We start from the raw sequence: 24,680 nt of genomic DNA, 5'->3' as shown, positions 1-24,680 counted from the left end.
GAGGGGCAGGCTGGGGGGGCGCGGACCCAGCCTGCTGGGCTCTCGCTCCAGGAAACACTGTGACAGCCCCAGAGCCTCTGGGACGACCCACGGGCCTCGGAGAAGCCTCCTGTCCACCTGGCCGTCCGCTGGGCTCAGCCAGGTGGCCACCTGTCCACACACGGAGGGGCCCCAGTGTACGGGGTGTCAGCGTGTGGGCGCCTGCCAGGCGGGGGTGATGCCTGAGCTGAGACCTGGTAGACAGGGCGGGGGGGCAGGGGACAGGGCGGCCGCACCAGCCCATGGAACACAGGACGCCCCGGGGCCCGGCCCACCACGTCCCTCTTGACCCAGCACTCCTGCAGGCGCAAGCTCCGCAGCAGGACGTGCAGGTCAAGGGCTTGGGCACCCCGCCCGGCGCCGAGGGAATTCACCCGGCCGTCCTCCTGTCCTGGAGCCGACAGAGGAGGCAGCCAGGAGATCCGGGCCTCCGGAAAGCCTCAGCGCCTGGGGCCACCGCCAGCCAGCCCCGGGGGAGCAGAAACAAGCTGGTGCCCAGAGAGCCAGGGGCGAAGCCCAGGTGGGCGCAGACCCGTCCAGGCGGCTCCATGCCCTCTGCCGTGCTCAACAAGTAGCCTGCCCTTGCCCCGTCGCTGCCCAGGACCACGTGCGGACCCAGAACAGGGGCCAGGCGGAGGCCGGCACAGTGCTGGGAGCAAGATGGGCTGGCCCCGGGGGCTGTGGGCTGGCCGGGCCCCCCACGCCGGGATCAGAAACCTCCTCAGGGCCAACTCCAGGTCTCTGCTCAGGGGTCCTGCCTGACTCAGACTCTCCAGGGGTCCTGTCTCTGACCCTCTGCTGGGGGGGCGGCCCAGCCACACCCACCCCTGTGCAGCTGAGCGGCCCCCAGTGCCATGGCTCCTGGAGCCTCGGGAGATGGCAATGCCCGCGCCTGTAGCCTCCCACCTAGCTGGGCCTGTGGGGCGCTGCCCAGTCTCCTTGCCGGGGGCCTGCCTCCCAGCCTGCCCAGCAGCTCCTGTCAAGCCCCAGTGGCTTCAGCCCCGGGCCCAGCTGTCCCTTGGCAACCTCTCATATTTGCCTACAAGGCTCAAGGCTGAGCCCCCAGCCCACAGGGTGGTCCTCAGCCTGGGCGGAGGGCCTGAAAGAATTCCCTGACCTCTGGGGACGAAACCTCAGAGGAGCTTCTTCACCCTGCGGCTGACGGACGCTTAGGACTGGGTCAGGTCGTAGGGCTGAGGTTCCCGGGACCAAGCCTGGTGCTTGGCTGGGGGGAGCCGCTGCGCTCACGGAACCACCGCATGGACCCATGACTGGCCGCCTGGGCAGCCAGCCTCCGTCCCGCCTCCCGGGGCCCCTCCCCACACAACTGCTGCCCCCCGACCTCACCTACAGCGCCTCTCGGGGTGCCAGCCCCCCTTCCTCCCCGCCCCCGGGAGGCCCACGGGCTCTGAGGGCCGGGGAGCAGGCCCGAGCTGGCCCTCCGCACCCAAGAGCAGCAGCCACGGGGTGTGGCCTGCTCGGGGCACCAAGGGGCAGGCCCCCTGGGCACCGGGCCCCATGAGCACCTCGAGGGCCTGCTGGCCGCGGCCGGCGAGGGCACCGTGGCCTGGGGCAGTCTCCCTGCCCGGGGCTGTGGGTACGGTGGTTACTTGGTCAGAGTGGACCGGGGGTCCTGGACTGGAGTGGCCACCGAGAGCTGCGCTCTGGGCAGACGTCCTGACGGCAGGCGCGACCCTGAGGTCCTGGCTGGGGCCGATGGCCGCCCGGCTCCCCTCGAACGGGGGCAGCAGCGGCTCCCACCTCGCCCCAGGGGCCTCAAGTTCCCGGGGCGGCGCACGCAGCGGCGGGGAGGAATCCGCCGCTCACTCACCGTCTGGTTGTCCTCGTAGAGCTTCAGGTCATAGCCGCTGAGCTCCACGCAGAAGATGATGGCGGTGACGCCCTCGAAGCAGTGGATCCACTTTTTGCGTTCTGACCGCTGGCCGCCCACATCCACCATCTTGAAGGTGAGCTCCTTGAAGGTGAACTTGTTCTCCACGATGCCCGTGGTCATGTCCCGGGAGCGCAGGATGTCCTCCACGGTGGGCACGTAGTCGGGCGCAGCGATGCGCTCCAGGTCATTCAGGTAGTAGGCCGCGTTGTCCTCCAGGTGGTACTCGCTGGAGCGGCCGAAGCAGGCCTGCGCCCCGGGGTCGGCCCACAGCCGCCGCATGACGCCCAGCAGCTCCGGCGTGATCTCGCCCTTGCTCTCGGCCGGGCCCGTGAGTGCGAACAGCTGCACGGCGTCGTAGGCGCGGTCGGGGTTGTGGAAGTCGATCTTGAGTGCGGCCAGGGCGCGCACGATGCGCGTGAGCGAGTCGATGGCGTTGTAGACAATGAGCGGCTTGTACTCGCGGCAGGCCTCCAGGTTGAAGCCGCCGCTGTGCAGAATCTTCATCTGCTTCACCACGGTGCTCTTGCCCGAGTTGCTGGTGCCCAGCAGCAGCAGCTTGATCTCGCGCCGCTGCCGCTGGCTCTCCGAGCGCAGGTGGCGGTCGATGCGCCGCGACCGCCGGGCCGCCTCTTTCTCCTCTGAGCTTTGCCGGCATCCCATGGTCCGGCCGGGAAGCACCGGGGGCCCCCCAGCCGCGGGGGGAGCTCGGACGACGACGACGAGGACGCTGAGACGGGAGGCTCGGCCCGGCGCGTGCGCGCGCGCGCCCCGGCGGAAGGAGCCGGTGCCGGCGGCGGCGCTCAGCGCGCCTGCGGGGGCGAGCCCGTGGCCCGCTGCTGCCCCTGCCCTGGCGCCCCTGCTCCAGCTGGCATGGTGCTCCCGCCGCGGGAGGCGGCCCGGCCCCCACTCAGGGACACTCCGCCGCCCCCCGGGCCCGCGGGGCCACCGCCGTCATTCCCTGTCCTCCGGGTGGCGGGAGGCCGGCGCGGCTGCTGGTGGCTGGGGCGCGGCTCCAGGTGCGTGACTGGTGGGCGGGTCCCCAGTAACGATGCTGATGCGGACGGACGTCCAGGGCTCTCCCTGCAGCCGAGGAGGCCTCGATCATCCGCCCTTCACCTGCCAACGAGAGAACAGCGTGAGCCTCCAACCACGACAGGCCAGCGGGGCGGGGAGCCCAGACGGGCCTGGAGCGGGGGATAAGGAATCAGACTCTCTCGTCCCTGGAGCTCACCCCGCAGCCCAGGGCAAGCGGCGCTCCTGGAGACGCCCCAGAGGCGCCTCTGCTGAGGGCAGTGACTGAACTGCGGGCGAGTCGGCAGCGTGGCCCCAACGAGGCTGGCCGCTTGGCTTAGAGCAGAGACCCCCAGCAGCAGGCCGTGCAGGGCGAGTGCTGAGGACAATGCGTACACGATGCAGGCAGCACCCACACGCGTGTGCCCCCAGAACACACGTGCACGCACGTGTGAGCGGGGGTCTGTGAAGCCACTCCGAGCAGCAGTGAGCTCTAGGTTGTGACAGTTCGAGGGGCTTGTGCCTTTCACCACGTTTTCTCCCCTCCCGTCCACAAGCTGCGTCCTAAGGAAGGGCTGCAGACAGGAGCCCCGCCTGGACCTTGGCGGGACCGGGTATGCGGGCCGGGGGCCCAGTGGCTGCTCCCTGGTCCTGGTGCTGACTCTGCCCATCCCTTGGCCAGCGGCTCTGCATGTCTGGCTCCAGCCAAGCAGCTGCCCAGGGCTTCCAGGGGCCCAGCCTCCTGGAGGTAATGCCAGCCACACTCGGGGTGCCCAGTGTTGTCACTTCTGATTTTCTCAATTTTGGGTCATAAAGTCTCACACATGGGCCCAAGTGACCGACTCCCTCAGCTGGTCAGAGACAGGGACAAAGGTCACCCAGGAGAGCAGGTCCCTCCCGCTGTCCGGGGCCCCCCGAGGTGACCCCCACGTCCCTCGGGACACCGTCCAACCCAGGCAGGTGACACGGCCCGGGGTGCAGCGGGCCAGCGCCCTGTCTACGTGCAGGGCGGCATCCAGACAGACGGTGCCAACGGCGGGTCCTCGCCGTGCTGCTCACAGCCCCTCCCCGTGGGGCCTGGGGGGCCCCCCGCCACCCCTCGCTCCCTCATGGGCCCCTCAGGCCCCTGTGCCCCCACCAGTGGGCTCCCCCCCACGCCCGCCCCTTCTCAGGTCTCTCCTACCAGGTTGAGACCCTTAGCAAATACCACATACAAAAATTAACTTTAAAAAGACCAAAGATCTAAAACTATAGAGCTCTTAGGAAAAAGCATACAGCAAAAGCTGCCTGACACCGGGTCTGGCATCCATTTCTGGGACGTGACACCAAACGTACAGGCAACAAAAACAAAAAACAGCTGGAGCCACTCTCTGGTCCCCAGCACCTGACACCCGGGACCCCCACGGCGGTGCTGCTGGGTCCACCTGGATTCCACTGAGGCGTGGGGCTGGGAAAGGCAGGCGGGGGGCGCAGGGGTGTGACTGACCAGGGAACTTAGAGAGGGCAGGGTGGCCGGACCCCGACAGAGGAGAGGAGAGGGGAGAGACGCGGGCGGGCTGGCCAGGAGCCCACGGCGGGGTGCACACTGGGGACCGCGTGGGTGCACGTGTGCATGTGTGCTGTGGTCCCGCACACACAGATCTGCGCCCGTGTGCGGCGATGCACACGTGTGCACACGCCAGTCAAGGAACGTGCGTGCGCGCAGGCCCGTGTCCATGCGTAGGCGGGTACACACTCGCATCTGTGCCGCTGCGTGTGGTGTGTGATGAGAGGGCTGCACGTGGACTCAGGGCCCTCACCCACAGTTATTCACTGGGCTGGCCGGCGGGCAGCGGGGGGCCTGCTGGAGGCACTTGACCGAGGAGGGCGGGCGTCGGAGCAAAGGCGGCAAGTGAGTGGTGATGGGGGCCCAGCTTTAGAGCGCAGGCTGCGGGGGTGCGCGGGGCCGGCCTGGGGGAAGCGGAGGACGCGGGAGGCTGGCCCGACAGCGGGGGGCGGCCTGCTCTCCGAGTCAGGGGGGCCGAGTACCACACTCCATCTGGGTGTGAACAGCACCCCTGGACGCGGAAGGCTCTGCACGCAGCTGTCCAGGGTGGAGCTGCAGCTGGCTGGCGGGCGCCCCGGGGTCTGGCCCAGGCTGGGAGGGGGGTCGTTCTTGGGAGAGGGGACCCTTGCGGGAAATGGGCTCAGTTTACATGGGTGGACCAGCCAGGGCTCCCCGACAGCTGCGAGGGGAAACCACATCCTTTGAAGCTCTCGACAAGCTCCATCCTGGCCCCCTCAGCGGCCTCTCGGACTCGCCGACCTGTCTGCCTGCGGACCTGGGGGCCGCCTGGGCAGGACCCCAAACCCAGAGCGCACTCAGGACCCTGCGGCTGAAAGCCGCCCCCCCTCCCACAGCCTTGAGAGAGACACTTCCCTTAGGAGCGTCCCTGTCCTGACTTCAAGCCCCAGGCCTGGCCCCTTCTCCGGACACGCCCCTCTCAGGCCTCAAGTCAGAGCGCAGTGCCAGTCTGGGGCCAGGAGCTTGGTGGGGCCCTGCACCCTGGACGCCCCCGGGGCCTGGCCCAAACCCCCAGCCCTGTGACACCCGCGTCTGCTGTTGCCCTCCCCGCGGCCGCGTCAAGAGCCAGGTGGAGCACGGCTGTGGGACTGCAGCCCCCCCACTGCGTGCCCAACGGCCCCTTCCAGCCCCCACCCCTGGTGCAGGCAGGGAGCCCAGGGCCAAGGTCACCTAGGGTGTTGTGCCCAAGCCGGCCTAAGCCAGAGGGTCTCTGGGACGGAAGACGGCTTATCGGCTTAGGGGCCGAGGAGCCCTGGACCCGGCAGGTGGGGCCCCTGCTTCCTTGGAGGGCAACAGAGATGGGACAGGGCAGCCCCCACCCCCAGGAAAGCCCGCTCCACGCTGAGCCCTGGGCTCTCAGGCAGGGGTGGGCTTGAGGGGTTGTGTGGGGTCCGAGCAGAGGTCGCTCATATTGGCCAGCCATGCAGGGGCCCAGGAGAAGACCCCAGGGCAGAGGGCAGCCCAAACTGCAAGGCCGGCGCGGTCAGGCAAGACCACCCCGGCACCGGGCCGCCAGCCCAACGCCCTAGCCAGCCTGAGCCCGGCCCCCAGGCCCGAGGCCCCCCGGGGAGCATGGTGGGGACTGCTCCCCTCAGCCCTCTGCAGCTGCGCCTGGGTGCTGATGCCTCCGTGGGGACCTGGGGGCCGCTGGCCTGAGCCCCAGCGCCCGGGGCCTGGCCACGCGCCTCTGCCACTGGCCTCTGGGCTGGGATGGTCTCTCACACGGGGGCCCCGGCCCCACCCTCCTGGACTGCCATCCCTGCTGACCCCACCGTCCCCTCCCAGGAAGGACCCATCTCCGGCTGCTCGTGCAGGCCCACTCAGCTGCAGTCCCGCATCCTCTGCCAGGTGGACACGTGTCCGAGCACCAGGTCCCCATGTGCCCTTGCTGGGTCTGCCGGAGCTCGGCCTGGACCCGTCCGTGGCCCCCAACAGGCCTGTGCCCTTCACCTGTGGTTCTGACCCACCTCCTCCCGGCTGAGCATGAGGGGGGGCCCCAGGATGGGGCTTTGACCTCGGGGCTCACAGCCCCTGCCTGGCCGGCCCAGGCCCGCAGACACGTGGGGCGATCTGCTTGCATTCTCGAACTCAGGGCAGCTGTGGGCTGGGCCTCAGGGACGCTCTGTCCCAGGAAGCCGGCACAGTGGGGTCAGAGGGAGGGCCTGGCTGCACCCTCAGTGTCTGGGACCTGTGGGGCACAGCCTTCACTGCCGTCCCACGAGCGCGGCTCCCGCGTCAGCCTCACGGGGTACCCGGAGCTGGGCACTGTGCCCCAGGGGTAGGACTCAAGTCTGGGGAACAGGCAACGCCCCCGGGGCTGCCTGTGGGGTGGGGGACCCCCCCAGGACCCCTGGCACCGGCACAACTGGTCACCTGTCCTTGTTGTACATGGCACGGTCTTCTCTGAGCTGACTGCCTTCTCACCGAGACATTTCTGCTTAAAACTGGCCTTTTGTTCCTGCTTCGAACAGAAAGCCTGCGTCGCAGCTCCGACAGAAGGAACGAGACCAGCAGGGTCGTAGCTGCCAGCCCGGGGGCTGCTGGGAGGCCACAGGCCTGCTCCCGCTGGACAGTGGGCTCAGCAAGGCTGGGCGGTGGGAGCCACACAGCTCACGGGCTCCAAACGGGGGCTTTCCCCTTAAAGGGAAGGACAGAGGAGGAAGGCGGCTGACCCGGGTGGAGGGTACAGCTCGCAGCTTGGGGTCTCAGGCCCCCTCCGTGGTCCGGCAGCCACCCAGCCCCCATCATGCAGAAGGGTGCACCCAGGCTGAGCCCCTCCCTGCTGGGACCCCCGGGGTGGGGGGCGGTCAGTGCTGCTCCCTCGGCCTTGTTCAGCACGGACACTGTCTCAGAGAACTGCTCCGCCTTGACCCCTTCAGCCTGCTTCGTCAGACCACAGCCTGAGGCCCTCCAATCGGCGACCATCCCCACCCGGGCCTGTCTGACCACTGTGGTGCCATCAGGGGCCTGAGCCAGGTGTCAGGCTCCACTCTGGGCTCGGGGACACGGGGGTGAGCCTGTGTACCCGGGGGCTTGTGTTCTGGTGGGGGTACCAGGAGACGGGAGTAGCGTGTGTGTCAGGGAGCTGCCCCAGGCGCTGTGGTGGGGAGGTCCAGGGAGCTGACGCTGGAGGAGACAGACCATCACACAGGGGTAGGGGGAGGCCAGGGTGGGACACCCAGGCTGACACTGCCCGAGAGAGGGCTCGGCTGGGCAGCGGGGGACCTGCTGGGCCCGGTTAAAAGCAGGCCCACCCCAGCAGCGTCCCTCCCATGGTTCCCCAGGGGGCGGCCCAGTGTGGGCTCCCTGGCAGGGATCCCCAGGGGCCAGAGGGCAGAAAGTGCAGGCCTCCCACCCGGAGCTGCCCCTCCTCCCAGGGAGGCGCTGCTGGTGCGGGAGGCGGGGGCCTGCTGGCCATGGGGCTTCCCTGAAAGGGCCCTCAGGGTGAGGGCAGACCATGGCTCCCTGCAGCCCCACAGCTCTGGCTGACATCACTGCAGCAGAACCAGACTCCCTGCTGCTTCCGGACACGACAGCACCTTCTGAGATGACCCCTGAGTGCCCAGACACCAGCAATACTGGACAGGACAGGGACAGGCCACCCTCCCGGCACCTGCCCCCTGGGCAAAGCCAGCCTCCCTCAGTGCGCCCCCTGCTGCCCACCCCCCCCCCCGCCGCCCACAGCACCCTGCCGCGCCCCCCCCAAGGCCAGGGAGACTCTGCCTCTGAGTGCCTGGCTGCGGCAGCGCCCTCGAAACCTAACACCTTTCCCAGGGGACCCTGAGCTGAGGCCTCCCCCAGGAGTCAGGACCTCCCCCAGGACGGGCCCATCCTCGGCCTCGCCCGACCCCACGCCCCCGCCCCGGGCACCAGCTCCACGTCCCTCTGAGCAGACGGGCGGGGACGTGAGGTGCAGTTCCCCCAGTTCGGGGACATCCCTCAGGTGACCTCGCCCAGGGGCCCAGGGCGGGGTGTCCTCTGCACTGACCACTCCCAAGACCCCACACCCCGGGCCTCTGGGACCTCTGCCCGCCCCAAAGGCCCAGGGCACCCCCCCAAACAGCAAGTGGAGCCCCCCAGGCTGCCAAGCTCAGTGAGGACTCTCGGGGGGGCCTGTCACCCCCAGCTCCCTGCTCTGGAGGAAAGGGTCTTCTCGAGCCCCCCTCCTGCCCACCTAGCCCTCTCCCGGCCAGCTTGTGTCCGTCCACCGTCGTGACCACTTCACCTCCCGCTGAAAATGAGACGGAGCCTGGGGGGTGGGCAGCGTGGGCCCCGCACACTGCGACTCTCCCCGGACGGCCCGAGCAGGGGCTTCTTCCCACTCCCTGTCGGGCGGAGGAACCCACTCCTCCTCGACCAAAGGCTGAAAAGCCAAGGGAAACCCAACCGCGAGGGTTCCTCCCTTAGCACGGACGTACCTGGGATCCGTCCGGGACCCAGAGTGGCCGTCCACCATGGGACCGCCAGCTGGGGGTGGGGGGCGCTGGCAGTGACCTAGAGCAGTGAGTGACCCGCCGTGAACACCCGCCGAAAATGCGCTCCCGCGCCAAGGCTGGGCCCCCGGCCTCCCGGGAGCGGGCGTGTCCCTGCAGGCACTGTGTGTGGCGGCCGGCGCCCGGTACCCGGCCTGCGTGGCCCTGCCCCACGCTGACCCCGCTCCCCCAGGCTTCCCAGGCCGTGGACGTCCCGCCACAGCCCCTACTGTCTGGCTCTGTGCACTCTCCCAACGCCCGAGGCTGAGCTCCCGGAGCCCAGACCCGAGGGGGTGCCCTTGGCCCTGGGACAGGGTGGGCACTGGCGGCCCGCGGTCCGGAGCGCTCGGCCTGTGGGTGACGGGGTGTGGTGGGGGGACTGAGGTCGGGAAAGGTGTGTGAATGACCCTCACCTCCTTATTCACAACAGCTTCCGCGAACATGGGGAGAAGGGCACACATGCCCGGGGACCCCTGACTCGCGTGCGTCTCCACGGCTCCCCCTCCAGCCCACTGCGGGGCGGATCCTCGGCGAGCCCCCCACCCCGCCCCGGAAGCAGCTCCCCGTCGTCTGCCTCCCCCCAGTCTCTGCCTCTCCTGGAACTGGCTGCAGCAGACGGCAGGACGGGGGCTCGTGGGCAGCGTCCCCAGCAGCGGCCTCTCGGCCTTGGGACGGCTAAAGACGACTCGGGGGTGGGGAGTGGAGGGGTCCTTCCCTCGGCCCGCTCCGCGCCGCAGCTCTGGACACCCCTCAGCCAAGTGGGCAGCCTTCTGGCCCGCAGCCGCCACAGCGACCAGACACGACGTGATAGCATCACCCGAGCAACACAGAGACCAGGCCGGAGGTTTCTCCAGGCCGGGAGGAAAGGAAGGCTCCATGCTCGAGGGGAGGGAGGTACAGGCCCCGAGAGCCCGGGGGGGCAGCTGCCAGCCCTCCAGCCTGGGTGAGGGTGGGCTGAAGACGGATCCCCCGAGCCCGGACTCCGCTGAGGACTGACCCCCCCGATCCCGGACTCCGCTGAGGACTGACCCCCCCGATCCCGGACTCCGCTGAGGACTGACCCCCCCGAGCCCGGACTTCGCTGAGGACTGACCCCCCCGAGCCCTGACTCCGCTGAGGACTGACCCCCCCGAGCCCGGACTCCGCTGAGGACTGACCCCCCCGAGCCCGGACTCCGCTGAGGACTGACCCCCCCGAGCCTGGACCCCGCTACCCGATGCCCCAGCCCGAGGCAGCCTCTCTCATCCCGTCTTCCCACCTGGGAGGGGTGCATGGCCGGCCCCCCGGCTTCCTTCTCACCACCCGCCTCCCCGCTCCGAGATGCACACAGGTGGCAGGGTCTGCGTCTCCAGGAAGTCAGGGGCCCCCGCCCGCCCAGGGGTCCTCCTGAAGCGGGCGGCTGCCCCAGGGCACTCTCAGTGGCTGGCACCAGTCCTCGCGCTGAGATGGGCCACCCCCTGGGGAATGCCCAAGCCCACGGCCGCCTTGACCCAACGGATGGGCTTCTGGAGGGGCAGAAGCTGAAGTGGGACTTCGCGGGCATGGGACCCGAGGTCAGGGGGTGAGCGGGGGATGGCAGGAGGCTGGCCAGGCCGGGCAGGGGACTGGGCCAAGGTGTGGATCCGGCCGCGGCCCCTTCCAGGCACTGACCCTTGGGGGACTCCAGACGGGGAATGCGTTCAGCGCACTCTCAACCTGGAGGGAACGTGGTTCTCTGGCCGGGAGTTGAGCTGACAGCCGTGAGGGGGCAACGGGAAAGGGGCCTGGGGGCACCAGCTGGGGCATGCCCGCCCCCTGCCCCTTCCTTCCTGCAGGCCGAGGCCCCAGCCCCTGCTCTGGACTGCCCCCGACAACCCAGCAGGCCCTGGCTCTCTGCTCCCTGGGGACACATAAGGCAGAGGCGCTCTCAGCTCAGCAACACCCCCCGGCGTTATTTACGACACCCCCCCAACAACACTGTGGCCTCCTAACCGGTGGCATGGCTGGATCAGCATGTGCAGCAGGCTCCCTCGCGCTTACGGGATGCTGGCTCTGCGGGGCGGGGCGGGGGCTGTAGGCAGGTTTAGTCACTAAGGTGTCCGGCGGCCCACAGGTGCCTGGCAGGAAGCAGGTGCCGGATGAACACACCCCGCCCTTTACACCGAGCGAGGGAGGGGCCGCTCGGGGCAGGCAGGGGCCGGCGGGGACTTCCGGGAGGCCTTCCAGCAAGGCCGGGGCCGTCCCCCCCAAGTGATGGACGCAGTGGGTGCCCGACCACACCCTGACCCGGTCTGCCTGTGAGCCCCCCACCCAGGGTGGCCCTCCGTCTGGTAAGCCTGCAGGCCCGGGACTCTGCGCCTGCCGCCGAGTACCCGCCACCCCCCCGCCCCCTGAGGCCCCTCGCAGGCCCTGGCCTCTGCCTCAGCACCCAGCCGCCGTCCACGCCCTTCCCTTCCTCTGTCTCCTGCCCCAGAAGTGCCCAGAACAGCCAGCAACAGGACTGGTGTGCCTCTGCACTTCCAGGGCAGGGGGCTGTGGGTTCCATCCCTGGCCAGGGAACAAAGACCCCCGTGTCTGCACAGCACGGCCGAAAAGCAGGCCAATGCACCTGGAGAGCGTGCCGCGGGGCTGCCTGGGGCAAGGCCCAACCTGGGACGGGGTGGCTTCCTGGAGGCGGCGGGCGGTGCTGGGGAAACCAGGGCGGCCAGTCTGGACCCTCGTCCAGGCCACCGCCGCCCGCCGGGCGAGGCTGGGGATGTGCACGCGTGCGTGGTGTTATCACAGAGGAAATCGACGCCTGGCACCGGCCCAGTGTTTCAGGGAAACGAACAGATTTGGGCCGAGAACAAAGAACGTTTGATTAATCAGAAATTGGATAATGGAGGCAACACTCTAATTTTTTCTTCCCGGCGTTTTCTGGAGAAATATGTTTGCACAGCGCATCAGAGGTAACGGAGAGGGTGAGGGGGCAGCCACACTGGGGGAGAGCCCCACGCAGGGACAGAGCCGCCGCAGCCACCCGACGAGGGCTGGGGGGAGGGCTGGGTCCTGGGGGTCACTCCGAGGGGCCCCAGGTGGGCAGGCCGCCGCACAACCAGGAGAGGCGGGGGCCGGAGGAGCCGGGGAGGGCGTGGACGGGTCAGCGGCTGCCGGACCGCAGGCAGGCCCGACGGTCTGTGACCCCCACCCCCCAGCCCCGCGTGGAGGATTCTAACAGGCTCACTCCTTAGCACTTTCACGGATCCTTAATTTAGAAGCAAATAACTCCAAACTCCGTGATGTGCAGCAGGTTCCTTTGGAAAAGAGACGCACTCAGGGAAGCCATTGTGTGTGAGGCCGCTCGCCACGTGTACCCCCGCTCCTGCCAACGGTCTGCCCAGGCCGCCACCATCTGGCCGCGCCTCCTGCCCGAGGGCCGGGGCCCATGAACAGAGTGGGAGAAGAACCACGCGGGCCCCGGTGCCAGCTCCGGCCCAGCTGCCTACGGGCTGGGGGTGGCAGGCAAGGGAAGGACAGGGTGGGCGCTGGCCCGGGGCACCGTCCCACCACGAAGGGCCTTGCTGGGCACACACACAGGGCCCCCCGGCCTGATGCTCTGCCGTCACTGTCCTCACAGACGCTTAATGATGTGTAACGCGGGCCCCGCAGATGGAGCAGCTGGTCCTGCTCGTGATGCTGAGTCCCCGCAGGGGACCCCACCCCTCCTGCCAACACGCTCCTCCGGGGCCCCCAGGTCCCAGCTCCTGGTCCCATCCGTCCTCGACCCCAAGGAGCCTCGCCGACCGCCGCGCCCTGGCTCCTGGTGTGCGGACTCCAGGGCTCCAGCGCCCGCCGGCTCTCCTGTCAGACCACCACGCGCACCTGGGTCCACTCACGTCTCTCCCGGCTCCCCATGTCCCACGGAGCCTCTGTGGCCTCCTTCTTGCCAAGGCCAGCCCCCCCCAGAGCTGTCCTACCTCTTCCCCATCGGCGGGTCCTCTTTCAGCTGACCCCTGCATCCGACCCCTTCTCGAAGCCTGCCCCCGCCCTGGGTCAGCAGCCCCTAGCCACAAACGCTTCGGTGGCCCCCGCGCCATCCACCGGATGGGTCTTTTTTTAAAAGGGTGATCCTACCTGCCCGGCTCCCCCACGGTGGCTCCCTGGGCCTTTGCAGCGGCCACCCTCGCCCTGGCGCTCTTCCCTGGGGGGCACACAGCTCGACCGTCGCCTCTCCCAGGCGGTGCGCCAACAGCCCCGCCACACGGACGCCCCCTCCCACCCGCCGCTCCGGGTCTCCTCACGGCATCTGTCCTGCCTGACGCCGGTCACCAGGTGACCCCTCCGGGCCTGAGTGTGCGCCGTGTGCCTGCCCCTGTGCTGGGCACGGCCCCAGCCTTCGCGTAAAGATCAGCCAAAGGAACCCGCGGCTGAGCCGGGCGAGCGGGTGACGTTCCGTCTCCCCGGGGGGTGAGCCCAGGGAGCCAGGTGGTCCCTGAGGGTTGGTGCCTGTTAGCTCGTTCACTCCCGGGAAGTGCCTCCCCTGCCAGCGTGGACGCTGGGGAGGACCACGCGGGGGCAGGCGGGGCACTCCGGGATCTGTCTGCGGTGGGGACGAGGACAGGCTGGGCAGGGGGCAGGGGGCACCTGTGGCCGCCCGCCCTGGCACTCGCCGTGCTCCCCGAGGCTGCACAAGTGGCTCAGGGCTCCTGCCAGGGCTGGGCCTCGGCATCTGCCCTGATGTCTGTGTCCACTTCCCGGGGCCGCCTCCCTCCCAGCCCACAGAACCGGCCCTGGGGCTCGGCCGCCCTGGGCTTCCTTCCTGGGGGTGCAGGGTGGCTAATCTGCCTCCTCCAGGGTTCCTGCCAGGCCAGCCGTGGCTGGCACCCAGGAGCATGCCACACAGAATCTGGGTTCTTTGAGGGCCGGCACGGGGCGGTCAGGGAGGCCATGTCCTCATGGCCGGGCAGGAGGGCGCGGCGCGTGGTCATCGTGTGTGTTCACGGGGCGGCCACGCGGTGGGGTCCGGGCCGCCAGGGCCACGCCCCGAGTCTGAGGCCAGCTTTCCCCGCCACTTGGCTCTGCGTTCCCCCCTCCCCCGGCCTCCTGCAGGGGCCCTGGGCAGCCTGGCCACGTGCCCCTGATTACCCAGAAGTTCCTGGGATCACCGGAGAAGCTCCAGACAGTCAGACCAGGAACCTGTTCTCCCGGGACCCCAGGAGACAGAAGGGCTGAGAAACGGGGGAGGGCAGGGCGGGGCGGAGAATTCATTCCCTGAGTCCCCCGACTGGAGTCGCGTGGCAGGTCCCTGGAGAGGGGCTGGGCGACGGCACAGAGGCGAGCGGCTCCGGCCCCCTGAGCGCAGGCCGCAGCCCACGAGGGCAGGCAGGCGGCCCCGCTCTCCCTGCAGCAAGCTGGGCCTTGGCCAAGAGCTGGTGTGTGTCTGGTGGGGCGGGTGGGGGCAAGGAGGGGGCGCGCTGCAGACAAACGACACACAGCCCCTTCAGGGGGAGGGCAGACGCCCTCGGCAGTGGGCAGGCAAGCAGATCCAGGGCAGAAGGTCACACTGGCCTTCCAAGGGGGACAGAACTGAGTCTTCTTTACCTCCCATCCGAGAAAATCAGCGTCTGTACTACACACGCGCTTTACCCCAGATGCCAGTGTCTCGCGTCCCTGAAGCGCGAGGCACGCTGAAGGCACACTGCTGCCTAACCCAGGCCCTCCCATGCCATCGGCCCCTCCCCAGAGGCCCCGTCTCCACGGTTACAGCTCAGGAAGGTCCGCGCCCCGGAGGAACAGAGCCACCAGCTCAACACCATCACCCTCCGTGCTGGCCAGGAAGGCGGGGCCGGGGGCTGGTTACCCAGGACCCCGGCCCTGCTTGGAAGGGCGGGCCCAGGCCACCAGCACCTCGGGGTCTTCCAGGCTCTTCCCTGGTCTGCCGGGTTCTGGGCCACGCAGCTGCTCCTCGCTCAGGTGAGGACACTGCAAGCCTCCCCGGAAGCGGCCACCTCTGAGGGCACGGGGGCTCGGCCGTTCCTCCTGCGTTCCAGCCCCGGGCGGCCTCCGCCCTTTCCCGCCTGACCTCCAGTGCCCCTGCCAGACCCAACCGCCTGAGCGCCCCCGTCTGCGCCTCCGTCCACGTTCTGCTCTCTGCCCGCCAGGCCCACCCCAGCAGTGCCTGTGTCCTTCAAGCTCCAGTTCAAATGTCACTTTGCCCACGGGGCCCTGCTAAGTCCAGTCCCACCCAGGGGCCCCCGACGACACCCACCCTCAGGGCTGAGTTCTCCGAGCAGCAGACACTTGTCCCCTCCTGGGGCGGTGAGTCAGTCCCGGGAGGGCAGGGCCAGTCCACTCCCACCCCAGCACCGGGCCTAGGGGAGCAAAGGCTCAGTAAACATTTGCTTAATTGAATTTGGCCAAGGAGCCTCCTCCAGACGGAGCAGAGGGACTCGATGCCGGTGGGGTGGGGGTGGGCAGGCAGACCAGCAGCCCCCCTCCCCGGTGGGCCCCTGCGTCCCCAGACAGACACGGGGCTCCCCGGCCTGGGTGCCGCCTTCCCATCCTTTCTCTGCTCACAGAGAACCCGATTCTCGGCCTAGGCGGATTTCTGCCACCGCCGCCCGGGGAGACTCAGCTGCCACCCTGAAGCAGAAGAACCCTTCGGGTCCCCGGCAGCAGGACACTGAGCCCCGGCCCAAGGCCCTCCCCTCTCCTTCCCCCAGCACCCCAGGGCCCCCACCGCCTTTTAAGGGAAAAAAAAATATCAAGCCGGGAACATATTGCAATCGCAGCGGGTCGATATTCGCCTCTCGCTCTAAATGCCTCCGAGGAACCTGCTCGGCTGCGAGAGCGATGACCGCGAGAGCGATGACCGCGAGCCGTGCGTCCCCCGGGAGCCCAGGCCTCTGGGGCCCTCGCCTTCCGCTTCACCCCAGGCCACGCGCCGGCCCCCACCATCACCATCACCGCCCCGGGAGGGAGACCCCGCCGCTCCCGCAGCTCGCCGGCCCGCGCCCCGCGCCGGCGGCCGCCCGGGGCCCCCCGGCCCGCCCCACCCATGGGCGCGGGCGCCCCTGCCCGCACCTGCCGGCCCGCGCCGCCCCGCGCCCGGCCCCCGCATCCCGGCGCCCCCCCACCCGGGCCCGGGCGGGGCGCCCCTCCGCACAGAAGGCCAGGGTGGGTCCGGGGGGCCGCGCGCCCCGATCGCGGGGCCGCCCGCTCACCTCAGGGCCGCGGCCGAGCTGCTCCGGCGGCGCGGGGCGGCGGCGCCCGCGCGGGGACGTGACAGGGCCGCGGGCGGCGCACACGCTCCGCCGGCCGGGCTCCCTCCGCCCGCTCTCCCGCGCCGCCGCCGCCCGCGGGTCCGCCCGCCCGCCCCGCGCCGCGCCGCGCCGCCGGCAGGAGGCGGAGCCGCCAGCGCACAGTGTTGCCGGGCCAACCGCGGGCGGAGGCCCCCGCGCGCGCCGGCCCGCCGCCCATTGGGCGGGAGCGGCTGACGGACAGGCCCGCGGCCCAGCGACGGCGGGGCGAGGGGGCGGCGCCCGGGCTCCCTGCGCCCCGCGGCCCCGCACGCGCGCGCCGCCCGCCCGGCCGGCACCTGGAGGGGCCCTGCGGTCTCACTGCGTCGAGGCCGGGCGCCCGCCCCGCTCCCCGCCGCCGCCCCCGGGAGGCCGAGTGCGCGAGCGGTGCGTGGCCCCCGCCGCGTCCGCCGTCCCCGGCCCAGATCGCAACCTAGTCTGAGCTCCGCGACCTTGGACACCCGGTTGACCTCTGTGAGGCCTGTTTGCAAAGTGGGGCTAGTGGCATCTGCTGCCCTGAGTTGTCGCGACGGTCGCCTAGGACGTGGGAAAGGGCCGTGCGGACCCTGGAGGTTTACGCCGGCGACGTTTTGCAGCGAAGGAAGGGGGCCTTCGTCACCTTTGCTGCTCGGGCCAGCAGGGTTAGGGCTCATCAGGGTCCCTGGCAGTCCTGCCACAGAAGGTTTGCCTTGGAAGGGAGGGCAGGAGAGTGGGAGGGGCCCAGGAGCGGCGCCTCCAGACCAGAGAGGCGGGAGGGAGCCAGCTCTGTTGAGGCCAGGGCCCATGGGCGCCATTGGGAAGTTCACAGACTGCTCGGATGCTCAGCAAAATGCAGCGAAGGGCAGTCTGCCAGCTTCTGCTTTCAGTTTCAGGGGGAGCCCATCTGCGGCCTCGGAGCCAGGAGCCCCTGGCCCCTGTGCTTAAAAAGACTCAGGCCAGAACCAAGATGTCAGTGTCCCTCTGTCCTCCCCTGCACTCCGTACATCTTGGAGCACCCAGGTAAATGCAGGTGCTCCTGCAGATGCTCCTCGCTAACCCTTCTTTATCCCCCTACACCTCCATGTATGGTCACAGTACAAGGGTCACCCCACTCGTTGGCAGAAGCACTGGGACTGACCGTTGGCTGAAGGAGATGAGGTGGTGGGCCAAGCCCAGGCCCGTGAAGGTGCTGCCTAAACACAGTCAGAGACCGGACAGATGTTGGTGATGGACGTCCCGAGGTGGATGACTCACCGAGGTCTAGACTGGATCTGACACGTGCTGGCTGCAGGTGGCCCCTGAGGACCGGTGGGAAGTGGCCGACCATCGAGGGCTCCTTTGTGTGCACGCCCTCCCGCACCGCCGGGCCGGGTCAGGGCGGGCTTCTGCCCAGAGGGCCACTCAGAGCCCAGTGGCCGTGACAGCAGGAAGGTGACAGACCCCGCTCCAGGGTGGAGCGGAGAAAGCTGGGGGTGAAGCCGAGGCCCGACTCCACAGCCACCACCTGTTAACCCTGGACGATTTACTTCACCCAGATGAGCCTCAGCTGCTGCTCCTATCACAGGGGACACCAGCGGGTGGTCCCGAGAGGGGGATTCCGACGGGAGATGCATGTTGACACGTGTTCAGAGAGGGGCGGGGGCAACTGGGGGACCAGGGGTCCGAATTCAGCTGTTTGCAGAGGCAAACGTAGCTGCGAGCGTGGGGAGACCGAGCAGGGCACGAGCGTGTGATGAGGGGCCCGACGTGCCTGGCTGTGGCCCGCCCCCCCCAGCCCCCTGACTGCGGGAGTGAGCGCTTCCCCCACCTCGAGCAGTGACCGTAATCCTCCTTTCAGCAAGCACTCACTCCTCCGTGCTCAGGATGGAGGGGGCCCGCGAGTTGGGGCAGGAGGAAGCACCTTCCACGGTGGGGTGGGCAGACCGCCGGGCGTGAGCAGGTGCGGCCGGGATGAAGCCAGAGGACCAGCGCAGCTGGAGCCCCGAGGATGCCACCCACCCAGGCTGGGGCAGGTCAGGAGACCATAGCGGCTGCTGGCGGCCCTCAGACGGGACTGGGGAGCTTGGCCCAAGAACCGCGGAGAGTTGGGTCCTAACATTCAAGGAGAATGATGGCAAGATTCATCTACATTTCTTTTTACAGTCTTCACATTATTTACTGGAGAAGGCAATGGCACCCCACTCCAGTCCTCATGCCTGGAAAATCCCATGGACGGAGGAGCCTGGTGGGCTGCAGTCCATGGGGTCGCTAGGAGTTGGACACGACTGAGCGACTTCACTTTCACTTTGCACTTTCACGCCCTGGAGAAGGAAATGGCAACCCACTCCAGTGTTCTTGCCCGGAGAATCCCAGGGACGGGGGAGCCTGGTGGGTGGCCGTCTCGGGGGTCGCACAGAGTCGGACACGACTGAAGCGACTTAGCAGCAGCAGCACATTATTTACAGTAGGCCTGGTCCCTCAGTGTGCGGCCGTTCTCAAGTGGAGAATCAAGTGAAAAACGTCAGCGAGTCGGCCCAGAGACAGGGAGAAGGCAGAGTCGGTCCGTGAGGCCGAGCTCAGGCCAGGCCAGGAGGTGACGGGTGACCTGGCATGTCTGAGAGGGGCCGAAAGGAGGCTGCGGCCGGCTGAGAGGAGCCAGTGGGGGGAGATGCCGGAGGGAGGGGAGGCACTTGTTAAGCCCGTGGAGGGAGATGGAAGCAAGGAGGAGAGGGTTGCAGGGTGCGGGGGTATCTTGGGAGGAAGATGTGGTCAGCCTGTCAGGCCCTCTTGAGGGGCCGAGGAAGCTGAGGACAGAGGAGGGTCCCCACGAGCCAGGGCAGGCGTGAGGAGGGAGCAGGGGCCGCACAAGGCTGCAAAGCCGGACAGGCAGGTGGAGGAGAGGCCTCATGAGGTCTGGGCTCCAGGGGGGATGCCGGCTCCTGGGGCCGGGCCCTCACTGCCTGGCAGAGCACAGCGCAGGCTCCGTGGAAGAAAGGGGGAGGGGGCCCCCTGCTGACTGAGCCCACCCCACCCCGCAGCCACTGGAAGCACAGCTGGCCGAGGGGCTGCCCGCCTCGAGGCGGCCCTCAGGATGTGGCCGGACCTCCACCGCAGGGGTTCCACGCCCGGGGATCACGACCCTCGGTCCCAGCCAGTCCCAGCCCAGCTCCCCCGGGGCCTCCCGTCCTGCCTGTCCAGGGCCCTGGGACCTGGAATTCCTCGTCTACGCGGGTCAGCCCCAGGAGGTGATGCCGGTCCCACTGACGTTCCCACTGGTCTCCCCACCGCCCTAGGGTGCCCCCTTCTGGCCAGCTCTTCTCCAAGCCCCACGCGTCCGTCCCACTCACCCCAACCCCGCCGCTGGGTCCCGGGCTGTTGGGGGGCCTTTCTGTGCACCACCACTGCCCCCCCCAACTAGAACAAGCCAGATCTGGGTTAGTTATAAATAGCCAGGCCCTCGACTCTCCTTTTAGCTGAAAAGCAGCAAAGTGAGCGAGCAGAGAGGCTCACCCAGCACGCGTTTTATTTTTAAATCTCCCATTTCCAAATGAGCTGGGTCCCAGTGCTCGGCATTTCGAGGAGCAGAAATGCTGGGAAGGAAAGCCCCGGGCAGCTGAAGGCCTTGCCTCTCCCTCCTGCTGTGTGTCCCTGGGCACTCAGGCTGCCCCTCTGGGCTTCGGCTTCCTCCCCAGTGCGGGGCGGGGGGGCAGTGGAAGTGATCACCTCCAGCTTCCTGCCGTGACGCTCTGACTCCCGCCACTCACCTGCCCCCAGCCTGTGGCTGCCCCGCTGTGTCTACAGCAGCACCTTCCCCTGGGCTGGCCCGGGTGCACCGAGGCCCCGTCCAGCCCTGACGGATGCTGCAGCCCCCAGGCAGGAACCGTATCCCTCCATTGGCCAGCACCGTCCTTCTCAGAAGGTCAGACTGTCACCTCTGCACTGAGGGCTGGGGAGCGGCCGTCCGGGCTGTGGCCGAGCAGGACTGGGGCCGGAGAGCAGGGCTGAGGGGGAGAGACCTCAGATCCCCAGGAGAGGTGGGGGGCCACCGAGAGGTGGTCCTGCAGGGCAGGGACTGTGCAGCTTTTGTCTGTGTCTCCGTCTCGCTGCTCACCCGCACCCACAGGCCCCGGCCTGCAGCTGGAACGCAGTGGGCGCTGAGACCCTTGCTGTGCCAGGTGTGGCCTCTGGGCCACGGGGATGCTACTCCCTTGCACTTGTCCTCTCCCAGCCCTCCCCCCACCGCCAGGTGGGCTGGTGCCAGTAATGACACCAGGCTCCGCGAGAGTGAGTGGCTGGTCTGAGGTCACACAGCTGGATACAGTGAGGTGTCCACCTTCGCCTTCTTGTGCCTTTAATCCGTGTGTGTTACCCCACGGGGCTTCCCTGGCGGTCCAGTGGTTGAGAATCTGCTTTGCGGTGCAGGGGAGGTGGGTTCGAGCCACACTCAGGGAACTAAGAACCCACGTGCTGCGGGGCGGATGCTGAGCCCGTGAGCCACGACGGAAACCTCGCACAGCCAAAAATAAATAAAAAAGACACACACACAACTTAAAAAACCCAGTACTTGAGGCAACAGGAAACCGCTTTTCCTGTGTGGTGAGTGCTGACACCCCAGTAACAAGCCAGCCTGGGGCAACTGGGAGCCCCTGGACATGCTGCCCTTCCGCTCGGTGGGCACCTGCCCCTTGATGCTCTTGGGACTGAGGGCGGAAGGCTGGGCGATGTCTTCAAAGAGGAAATCCCTGGGTGCTAATTGGTACTCAGAGACCTTTAGGCTAATTAACCTGTTTATTTGTCTCTCTAGAGTCAATTAGAGGGTTGAGCAGGGGAGGCGGGAGACAGAGGTGTCTGCTGGTGGCAGCTCCAGCGGGGGACTGTGGATGGCTTCACGGTGGGCAGCCTGGGCTGCTGGGGAGGCTGTGGAACAGCTGGGCTGTCGGGCTCCCTCCTTGGGGCCCACTCACTGCCCTGTGGGGGCTGCTCTGCCAGCATTTCTGAGCACTCATAAGCACCCTCGGGTGCTGCCTGGCCGTCTCTGGGGTCTCCTCTAGGCAGCCCGCTGTGTCCTGACTCCCCAGGAAGCGGGGCATGGAGGCTGGGAGGAGTGAGGCAGAAGCATCCATGGGGGGTGGGGAGGCGGCTCCAGGTGGGCCCCCTCCCTGCTGGGCCCTGGGCCCCTTTAGGACCCCCGGCCGGAATCTGTGGACTGCCCGCCCGCTGTGGTCGGGAGACGCAGCTCTTTCTATGTGAGACACCGTCCTGTTCACTCTAAACCTTCCTCCTCTAAGCCCACTGGCAACCTTTCTCTCCCATCCCCGGGGCTGGCCGGGCATCACAGAGACGTCGCGTGGTGGGTGGAAGGAGGGACCGATGCCCCCTCCGCCCCACCCCAGGCTTCCCTCTGGTACATGGTGGTTGGCGGAGGGGAAGGCCCCCCGTGTGCCCGGGTCCCGCAAGGGCGGCTGCTGCTTCTCAGGCCGCTGTTCCAGGTGGGTGCCCCCCAGTCCCAGGTGACCAAAGGCTGGACCTTTGGGGCCCTCCGTGACCTCACGGTTCCCACCCCAGCTTGTCAGCCGTGGCTTCAGGCCCCTGTTGGGCAGCGGGAGAGGGTGGGGTTTGTAATTTATCTAGTCAAATACTGTAGCTTCCCCTCAGCCCAGTCCTCCGGCTTCCAGCACACGTGACGGGTGGCGGGTGGCCACCGGCCCATACCCAGTGCCCGCTCCCATCTCGCAGGGGCCCTGGGCATCGTCAACAGCGGCCTGATCCCCTCACTGGTGTGGAAGCTGCAGAGGGAGGAGGAGGAAATCCAGGAGCTCCTGCTGGACACGCTGGGCGCCTGCCTCAGGGAGGACGCCACCGAGGCGCTGGCCAGCCGCGCGGTGCCCTTCCTGAAAGAGAAGCTCCTGAGCAGCAACAGCAACATCCGCAGTAAGGCCGCCCGCACGCTCATTGCCGTCAGGTGAGGCCCCGGCTGGCCAGCCCCTCTCCTGCTTGGGCCCTGGGGGAGGAGGACCCCCACACCGGGGCGGCCCCGACAGTTCTGTGCCCCAGGGGCCCCCCGTCCCGCCCCCTCCCATGAGGAAGGGACGCACAGGAGACGCCGTCTGTGCAGTCGGGACAGGGAGCCAGGGCCACCGTGCTCACGGGCTGTGTCTGGCCTGCGGATCTCAGAGCCTTGGAGCTGCGGGGGCAGGGGGGCGTGCGACCCCAGGGACGCTTCCCCAGGACGGGGGGGGCGTCACCCTCCATTCTGCCCCCCCAGCTCCTGGGTGGGCTGCCCCCCAGTGGCCCAGTGAGCCTGACCCCACGTCTCACGCCTCACACGGGCGCCCCTGCACCCCGCGGGGCCGCCAGGGCAGCCCCCAGCACGCGCCCTCTCCATGGGTGCCTCCCGGGGCGGCGGTCCTGGGCCCTGGGCGCCCGTCCTCAGCCGCACCCTGCCCGGCCCAGCGTCCCCCTGGAGGGCAAGATCCAGGTGTGGCAGCATGATGTCATCCCCATCCTGGTGCACCTGCTGAAGGACAGGGAGGAGGAGGTGCAGGCCAACGCGGCGGGGGCGCTCACGAACGCCACGGTGACCACTGAAGGTGAGGCGGCCCCAACCGGCCAGGGGTCGCCCTCCGGGGCCCCGGGCCCCTCCCTGTCATCCTCTCGGTTCCCTGGTTTGGGAATTCCTGCCTCTGACCCAGGCCTTCGTGAACCAAAATTTTTGGACTGATGCGCTTGCCACACCTGTGAGCTGGTCATCCTGAGGTCCCAGCAGACCGTGGAGCCCAGCACCGCTGGCCTCAGTGTGGTGGGGCGGGAGGGGCGGAGAAGAGGAACTGAGGTTACCCCCCACCCCGACTCCCACACTCAAGTCAGCGTCCTGGGTGGTCGGAGGGGCCCGGACCGGTTCTCCACCTGGAGGCTGGGTCCCTGCAGCACCTTCCGCCGCCTGCACCATCCGGGTCCCCCGAGCTTCCTTGCTGTCCCACCGGAGCTGCCTGAGGATCTCTGATCCTCAGTCAGCGGCAGACCCCCCAGCGCTGGGATTCCCGCCGCTCCCCATTTGCCCTGAGGGGGCCCCCCAGCCCCCCGGCCACCCCTACCCCCGCCCGCTCCGGGCTACATGCAGTGTTTCCCTCTGGGGGGCCGAGGTGGGTGCCTGGAGGGCTGGGGGCTCTCAGGGGATCCCGGCAATGTGGGAGTTTGGGGACGTGAGGCCACTCTCCCTGAGCTGGCGTTCCTGCCGAGGGACCCTGAGCCCCTGCGGGAGGCCAGGCCCCAGGGGGTGGTGGAGACGCCTGCGGCTTGGGGACCTGGGGGCAGGTGGCTCAGCTGAGGGGCGGGGTGTCCTGGGGGCGGCGGGTATGGGGTGGACCCCCAGGGTGGGGGGCTGCCTGGGCCAAGGAAGCCGCCCAGTCTGACAGCAGCGAGAAGTGATTGATGCAGCAGGATGGGGGCAAGTGTGGCATTTTGGCGGGCGGGGCGGGGCGGGGGGGTGCAGGGAAGGGTATAGGAGGGGCGCCCCCCTTTCCCTCTTGACTGGAGTTTAGTTTTCACAAGACCCTTCACGCTGCCTGGTGAGATATGGGCTGCCGCGCAGGCATCTGGTTGGGGAGCAGCCAGCTGGGGAGCTCGTGGGGCCCAGGCTGGGGGCAGGGACGGCCGGGGGGCCTGGGAGGTGGGCAGGGCCCCCCCAGGAACGCCTGGCATTGGTGACCGGCAGGGAAGTACGCGGCCCTGGATGTGGAGGCCACCCGTCCACTGCTGCACCTGCTGACCTCGTCTCTGAGCAAGGCGCGCCTGAATGCCGTGAAGGCCCTCACCATGCTGGCTGAGGCGCCCGAGGGCCGCAAGCTCCTGCAATCGCACGTGGCCACCTTCCGGGTGCTGGAGGAGGACCTCAGCCCAGCCGTGCAGCGGGCGGCCCAGATAGCCATCAGAGTCATTGAGTGGAAGCCCTGAGCCTCCCACCTGCACCCCCGGCCCCGTGACTCCACGCCTGAATAAACGCAGAGTGTCTTTATCTTGGTCCGGATGGTGGCACCCGATGGTCCTGGAGCGGGTCACGTGTCTCCTCTCTCTTGCCAAAGGGGAAACTCCCGGCTCGGGGGGACCGGGTCACAGGCTGACCACAGGGCCCGGGGATGGGTGGGAGGCCTCCCTGCGCCCCCCGCTGCAGTCCAGGCCCCTGGGAGGGCAGAGAGCAGGGATGAGGGGGAGGAGGGGCTGGACACTTCGGTGAACAGGCCCTTGGGGTGCGGTCCTGCTCCCCGGGTCAGCCAGCTTCCCACGAGGGGTGGCAGGAAGGAAAGTCACTGGTGCCACCCCTGTGGGCTCTTGGCTGGCGGAGGGTGAGTTGTAAGAGGCCCCCCACCAGCACCCCAGGGATGAGTGCTCAGCACAGGGTAGCCCCTTAAGGCCTCCCCCTCAAACAGCTGAGCTCCCCAAAGCCAAGTCCCCTGAGTGAGCCTGGGCCGGGCTGCCCCGGCCTTCCC

General features: G+C 68.6%; 2 protein-coding genes across 7 annotated transcripts in view; one reads left to right on the top strand and one right to left on the bottom strand.

Annotated features, from left to right (window-relative positions):
- Window positions 1-16,316, bottom strand: part of GNAZ (G protein subunit alpha z) — a 29,919-nt gene extending 13,603 nt beyond the window's left edge. Inside the window, exons 1-2 of the mRNA XM_081542144.1 lie at window positions 16,162-16,316; window positions 1,871-3,049 (exon numbers count right to left, since the gene is read on the bottom strand). Of these exons, the coding sequence (XP_081398270.1) occupies window positions 1,871-2,593 (723 nt within the window). The 5' untranslated portion in view covers window positions 2,594-3,049; window positions 16,162-16,316. The remainder of the gene's footprint in view (window positions 1-1,870; window positions 3,050-16,161) is intronic.
- The window catches only part of RSPH14 (radial spoke head 14 homolog), a 48,356-nt gene extending 24,148 nt beyond the window's left edge, over window positions 1-24,208 (top strand). For 3 of the 6 annotated variants that reach the window (XM_081542140.1, XM_081542143.1, XM_081542141.1), the window contains exons 5-7: window positions 21,931-22,156; window positions 22,648-22,784; window positions 23,909-24,208. In XM_081542140.1, coding sequence (XP_081398266.1) covers window positions 21,931-22,156; window positions 22,648-22,784; window positions 23,909-24,147 — 602 coding nt within the window. In that variant the 3' untranslated portion in view covers window positions 24,148-24,208. Of the gene's footprint in view, window positions 1-21,930; window positions 22,157-22,551; window positions 22,785-23,908 lie in introns of all 6 variants that reach the window. The other 3 variants (XM_081542138.1, XM_081542142.1, XM_081542139.1) reach the window with 1 other exon arrangement.
- The last annotated feature ends 472 nt before the right edge of the window (window positions 24,209-24,680 follow it).

This window comes from Giraffa tippelskirchi, chromosome 11, assembly GCF_054371585.1.
Source record: "Giraffa tippelskirchi isolate mGirTip1 chromosome 11, T2T-mGirTip1v1.2.pri, whole genome shotgun sequence".
NCBI lineage: Eukaryota > Metazoa > Chordata > Mammalia > Artiodactyla > Giraffidae > Giraffa > Giraffa tippelskirchi.
Note: the sequence above shows the minus strand (reverse complement) of the source record. Positions and strands in the feature narration are given on the sequence as shown.